This window comes from Oryctolagus cuniculus, chromosome 5 (assembly GCF_051225735.1).
Source record: "Oryctolagus cuniculus isolate XC-2025 breed Fujian yellow rabbit chromosome 5, ASM5122573v1, whole genome shotgun sequence".
Classification (NCBI taxonomy): Eukaryota; Metazoa; Chordata; class Mammalia; order Lagomorpha; family Leporidae; genus Oryctolagus; species Oryctolagus cuniculus.
In genome coordinates, this window is record NC_142871.1 from 141,180,744 (window position 1) to 141,187,983 (window position 7,240).

At 40.6% G+C, this 7,240-nt stretch overlaps 1 protein-coding gene across 1 annotated transcript; it reads left to right on the forward strand.

The window, feature by feature from the left end:
• On the forward strand, nucleotides 1–5,970 carry LOC100339319 (olfactory receptor 2G3-like). The gene is made up of 2 exons (XM_089333554.1): nucleotides 1–933; nucleotides 5,923–5,970. Exons 1-2 carry the CDS (start codon nucleotides 1–3, stop codon nucleotides 5,968–5,970), a joined length of 981 nt encoding a protein of 326 aa, XP_089189680.1.
• Nucleotides 5,971–7,240: the final 1,270 nt, after the last annotated feature.

The following is a 7,240-nucleotide window of genomic DNA, read 5'->3' on the forward strand; positions in this document are numbered from 1 at the left end:
ATGAAGACAATTAATCAGAGCTTGGGAGATGATTTCATACTGGTCGGCTTCTCTGATCAGCCACGGCTTGAGAAGATCCTCTTTGTTGTTGTGCTGATCTCTTATCTGCTGACACTGATAGGCAACACAGCAATTATCCTGGTCTCCTGTTTGGATTCTGTGCTCCACACCCCCATGTATTACTTTCTCACCAATCTCTCCTTTGTTGACCTCTGCTTTACCACCAGCATCGTTCCCCAGCTTTTGTGGAACCTCCAGGGCCCAGCCAAGACAATTAGTCCTATAGGCTGTGCCATTCAACTCTATGTGTCCCTGGCACTGGGATCCACTGAATGTGTTCTCCTTGCAGTAATGGCATTTGATCGCTATGCTGCTGTTTGCCAACCACTACATTATGCCAAAGTCATGCACCCACGACTTTGCCAGTGTCTTGCAGGAATGGCGTGGTTGAGTGGCATAGGCAACACTCTGATTCAAGGCACCATCACCCTTCAGCTACCTCGTTGTGGGAACCATATGATCTATCACTTTATCTGTGAAGTACCTGCCATGATCAATTTGGCCTGTGTAGATGTTCATGCCAATGAGGTCCAACTCTTCATGGCTTCCTTGATACTGCTCCTCCTCCCCTTGGGACTCATCTTGGTCTCCTATGGGCACATCGTTCAAGCAGTGATGAGGATCAGATCAGCTCAAGCCTGGCATAAAGCACTTGGAACATGTGGGTCCCACCTGTTGGTAGTTTCTCTTTTCTATGGGACTATCACCGCTGTCTACATCCAGCCCAACAGCTCCTATGCACACAATAAAGGAAAATTCATAACCCTTTTGTACACTGTAGTTACACCCACTCTCAACCCTCTCATTTACACTTTGAGAAACAAAGATGTGAAGGGAGCTTTGAAGAGGCTGGTGAAAAAATATAAGAGTACAGTAGACTGATACATTCTCATGGGGTAAAGGTTCAGCCTGGCCAAAGGTGGAGGTGCTATTGAAAGCATAACAGAAGACATTGCTCACAGACAGCCTAACATCAGTGCTGCAAAACTAAACTCACAAGACATCTGGAGAATCCATAAGCAACTAAAATTGTTTTTTTCATGTCTGTAAGGAATCCTATCTAGACTGACATCTTTGTTATCTGCAAGGCAATCAGTCTGCCCAATAAAATGCAAACAAGGCTTGCTGTTCTCATAATCTTTGCAGCTAATTTTTTCTCTTTCTCTAACTTCTATAAATCATGGTTCTGCCTCATTTGATGAAATAAACCTGTTGATTGATCTTTTTGTGTATAAAAATAAACAGTGGGCTTCTAATCATCCAGGTGTCTTTGAGTTATTCTTGAACAGTTTATTCTTGCCTGCCCAGGAAGATATCACCCATCTGGAGTCTTTTGGACTAACAGAGACATGTAGCCTGGGGCACATCATCTGTCCTGGATTCCTTGACGATACCCACTTGATTCCTCCCTTGGTTCTCTGGTAAATCACCTGATGGAGCCTTTTTGGGTTTTATATTCTACATTTGACTGCTGACAAAATTACCTTTTTACTGAGATTTTGATTGTCCACAGACAATTGTATCTACTCTGGAGGTGGATTTAAAATTTTGTTTTGTACATTTAGATTATTAAGTGATTTCTGCCAGGTGACAGATTACAGGAATCCAGAGCCTGCCAGGTGAAAAATGAAAAGGAAATTGACTCTAATTCACGTGGTGAGTATATGTATCTGTGTGTGTTTGCGCATATTTACTTGTTTGAAGTTTCTAATATTTCTAGTAATTATATTTCTCATTACAGAAGATGCAAAGTTGAAAGATTTTAGTGTTTTGTTTTTCTGCTTTTGATAAAATATTCTGTGTGCCTTTTGTATTGTCCCAGTATGAGATCCCCAGCTCTAAAGATCAACACAGTCTTCCTCCTTTCCACAGGAGGATCTAATGGCATTTAGTTATCTATTTCACTTAATGCATACAGATGTTTTTGTTTCTATTTTAAATAATAGTCAGTTGCATTACTTCTCCAATTTGCTCCAGAGTAGAAAATTTCTAATTTTAATAAATCATTAATAATCAATATTCATGCAGAGGGAATTAATTAATTAAGATATAACTTCCCTTAAAATGCAAAAGACCTCTGATTTACAAAGACTAAGTGCTTATATGAAACTGAAATAAAAGAATTAGATGTCCAGTAGAATAAACCTTTATGCTCCAAGTGATGTGTTGCTTCTTGAAGATTTTACTTATTGCTCAAAGTGAAAATGACTTAGAAAGAAATATTCTGGATTTAGTGGCTTTGGTCATGTGTGTCATAATAAACACAACAAAATATTTTAAAGTTTTTTATTTTCTAGTTGACACATAACAAGTATGTATGTATATTGGGCACAATATGATACTTCAACACATTTCTGCAATGTATAATAATCATAGAGCAATTAATATTTCTGTCTCCCTATCATTTCTTTGTGTTTGGAATCTTCAAATTCCTTTCTTCTAGTTCATCCTAAATATATATAATAGTTTTTTATAAGCTATCGTCACATTACTAGGGTATTGAATTTGAGAACTTAGTTCCTAACTGTATTTTGATACTTTTTGTCCAACTGCTTTCTTTCTGCCATCCCTCTAAAGCTCTGGTAATCAGTATTCCCTTCTCTTTGAGACCAATTTCTTTAGCATCCACATGTAAGTGAGAACATATGGTTCTTGTCTTCTGTGTCTGGCTTATTTCACTTAACATAGTCTCCTCCAATCACACCCAATTAAAATCACATTATTTTGAGGAGTCGGGAAGATGGCGGAATAGGGAAGGAGCACACTGATGGTCTGGGAAGGGAGGGTTCAAAGAGGGGTGAGAATTTGTATTTTCAGGGAAAGGGAAGCTCTTCTGAAACTGGGGAGACAGGGTGGATCTGTGAGGAGGACACAGATGCCTGAAGTGCAGGACACCAACAGGAGTGAGTGTGTACGCACTAGCGCTGGAAGCTGAGGTGAGACAGGGTGCTCGCCCAGCACCACTGCAACAGCCGCCACTGCCCCTCCCCCAACCCACCCTGGGACGGACACTGAGACACGCACGACTAAGTGGGGGAGGAAATAGAAAACAGAACAGAGTGAGTAGTGCCTGTGGAAAGAGTGCACGATTCAGGTGGACTAACTGAGGGACTAAACAAGCCAGGATCCCTAGCTGCCTCCACCCTCCCCTAAGTCGGAGCTGCAGTGGGCGGGAAGCAGCCATCTTGTTTGTTTACATCTGGGCTTAAAGGAGAAGTGCCTCTGCCTCTGCACTAACCTTTGGAGGAAGAGCCCAAAGGTGGAGTGGAGCTACAGGACACTCCTTGCGCAGGGGCAGGCAGCAAGGGTGGGCAGCTCTAAGCCCTGACAGAAGTCTACTCAAGTTACCAGAAAAAAAACTGAATAGTGCCCACGGGAAGAGGGCAGAATCCAGGGGGACGAACTGAGGGATCAAAAACGCCAGGATCCTTAGGAGCCGCCCAACCCACCATCAGAGCTGCAGTGGGCAGAGTGCAGCCATCCTGTTTGTTTACATTCAGGCTTAAAGGAGGCTGGCCTCTGCTCTGAAGGAGGAAGCAGCATGGGCAGAGTCCAAAGGTGGTCTGGAGCTACTTGACACTCGTCACACAGGAGGTGCAGTGAGAGAGAGCGGCTGACCAACGAATCCCAGGCACAGACACGTAAGGGCGAACATAGGAACAAGGAAACTGGCCCCCAAGGGGTGGAGATTGGCACCTCAAAGCCCCGACACCATCCCACTCAAGTTATAAATAAATAAATAAATAAATAAATAAGTAAGTAAAAAATAAATAAACAAGCTCTAGAAGGCAGAGCAGCCTGCTTACCCTGGATATTGGTACAGACTCACAGCAGCCTATAGCAGAGGGAAATCAACCTGAAAAACCTCCCAGGTGGAATGCCAAAAAAAAAAAAAAAAAAAAAAAACAAACAAAAACAAAAACCAAAAACCCACAGTAAGAATATAGAAGAACATATAAACTCACCAATGGAGCAGGTTAAACCAACCATAACAGAGGCTGAAGAAGAAGAATCATTTGAAACCATGCCAGAAAAAGAATTCTGAAAATTAATAATCAGATTACTTAGAAATAATGAGAAACAGTGTCGAGAGCTGAACAAAAAACAAGCCCAAGGATTAGAGATCCTATAGAGAAGCCAGAATGAAATACTGGAAATGAAAAACTCAATTGACCATATAAAAAACACCGTGGAATCCCTCGGAAATAGAACAGATGAAATAGAAGACCGAATATCAGAATTGGAAGACAAACTTCCAGAAATAATACAGTCAGTTCAAACGCAGGAAGAAGAAATTAAAAAATTAAAAAATATGGTCGGAGACCTACAAATTTCAATCAAACGGTGTAATGTTCGGATAATAGGAGTCCCTGAGGGGGTGGAAAGAGAGAATGGATTGGAAGGTGTTTTCAATGAAATAATATCAGGAAACTTCAAACAAAGGCAGCTGGATAACAACAGGCAAATTCAACAGATAGCCAGGACTCTGAACAGGGTAGACCAGAAGAGAAATTCACCGCGACACAATGTGGCGACACTCAGCTCAGTGACACACAAAGAACAAATCCTAAAATGTGCCAGAGAGAAATGACAAATCACATTCAGGGGTAAGTTAATCAGACTCACCCCAGACTTCTCATCGCAAACACTACAGGCAAGGAGACAATGGCATGATATATTTCAAGTTTTAAAACACAAACAATGCCAACCTGGAATACTATACCCTGCAAAGCTATCATTTATGAATGAAGGGGAAATAAAGATCTTCCAAGACAAACAGAAACTGAAAGAATTTGTATCCATGTGTCCAACCCTACAACACTTGCTCAAAGACGTGCTGCACACAGAAATACAAAAACAAGAAATTCACTACAAAAAAAAGTGAATGTAGAGTAACCTACAAACAAAGTTCAAAATACATAAACAGCTCGTTTCAGAGAACATGAATGGGAAAAGACAGTACTTAACAATAATCACACTGAATGTGAATGGTCTTAATTCTACTACAAAGAGACATAGACTAGCTGATTGGATCAAGAAAGAGAATCCATCTATATGCTGCCTTCAGGAGACACACCTTATCAGCAAAGATGCACGCAGACTGAAAGTGAAAGGATGGAAAAAGCTACTCCAAGCTAACAGAAATCAAAAAAGAGCTGGTGTGGCCATCCTAATATCAGACAAAATAGACTTTAACATAAAAACTATTAAAAGAGACAGAGAAGGGCACTATATAATGATTAAAGGATCCATCCAACAGGAAGACATTACTATTATAAATGTATGTGCACCTAATTACAGGGCGCCTGGCTACCTGAAAGAATTACTAAAGAATTTAAAGGGAGATATAGATTCAAATACAATAGTAACAGGGGACTTCAACACCCCACTCTCACCAATGGACAGATCAACCAGACAGAAATTCAACAAGGAAACAACAGAGCTAATTGACGCTATAGACCAAATAGACCTAATAGATATCTTCAGAACCTTCCACCCACAGCCACAAAGTTCACGTATTTCTCCCCAGTACATGGAACATTCTCTAGGATTGATCATATGCTAGGCCATAAAGGGAGCCTCAACAAATTCAAAAAATTTGAAACTATACCATGCAGCTTCTCAGACCATAGCACAGTGAAACTTGAAATCAACAACCCAATAATCTCTACACCATATGCAAACATATGGAGAGTGGACAACATGATCCTAAATGAACAGTGGGTCATCGAATAAATTAAAAGAGAAATCAAAAGATTTCTAGAAACAAATGAAAATGATAACACAAACTATCAAAACCTGTGGGACACAGCAAAAGCAGTGCTAAGAGGAAAGTTTATAGCAACTGGTGCTTACATCAAGAAGCTGGAAAGGAACCAAATGAACTCTCCATGCACCTCAAGGATTTAGAAAAACAGCAGCAAATCAAGCCCAAATCCAGAAGGACCTCTGTAATCAATGCCCAATCATTCTTAGGTGTTTAAAATTAACAGAAAAGTGATCTCTGTTAAACATAGGAGTGGGAATAAGAGAGGGAGGAGATATATAGGTCGGCACATGCTCACTCGGACTTACCTCCAATGGTGGAACTAGAAATGTGCCAGGGGATTTCAACTCAATCTTACCAAGGAGGCAGGTACTAATGCCAGTGCACTTGATAAAGTGATAAGCACAAATACACAACCGATCAAAAAGATAGGGTAAGTGTCGAAGAGATTTCACAAATAAGACCAGTGTAAGCAAATAATGAAGGATAGAATTAAAAGGGAGAGAATGATCCTGCGGGGGAAGCAGGACACACAGCTGACTCATAGAATGGCAAATGCCCAAAACAGCATTCTTGCCTCAGAATCAACCCTTGGGACATTTGGATCTGGCTAAAAGGTCCATGAGAGTCTCACAGGGATGGAAAGCCATGACACGGTGGCAAAAAACAATCTAAATGAAAGATCCAGCAGAAGGAACAGGCCATCAAGGAGGGAGGCACCTTTCTCTGAAGGGAGGAAGAAACCTCCACTGTGATACAGCCTTGACTAAACAACTTCAGAGTCGGTGAACTCAAGGGGCTTCCATAGCCTAGACAGCTCATGGCAAGAGTCTAGGGTGATTGCTGATGTCATAAATAAGAGTGCCAATTGTTAAATCAACAACAGGAGTCACTGGGTACAGGCTCCCCACGTAAGATCTCTGTCCTTAATGTGTTTTACTATGAAACTTAAAGACAACACTACTAGTTGAACAATACCCTATACCTTGTGAGGTTGTGTGAGTGCAGCCTGTTGAAATCCTTGCTTAGTGTACTAAGTTGATCTTCTGTATATGAAGGTGATTGAAAATGAAACTTGATGAAGGGCGGGATGGGAGAAGGAGTGGGAGAGGGGAGGGCCACAGGAGGGAGGGAGGTTGGGGGGGGAGCCACAACAATGCAAAAGTTGCACTTTGTAAATTCACATTTATTAAATAAAAAAAGAAAAAAAATCACATTAGTTTTAAAACATGTTGCCATTTTTACTTATGATATACAATTGTATAGATAAACATTTATGTATTATTACTTAAAGTGATTCTTTAGAAATAGTCTACTGTTGAATAATTTTTTATGTCAAAACTGTGCTATATCAACCTTTTTATAAACATATTAGCATTATGTTCAAGTTTATATAATCTTTGGCTTATTTCT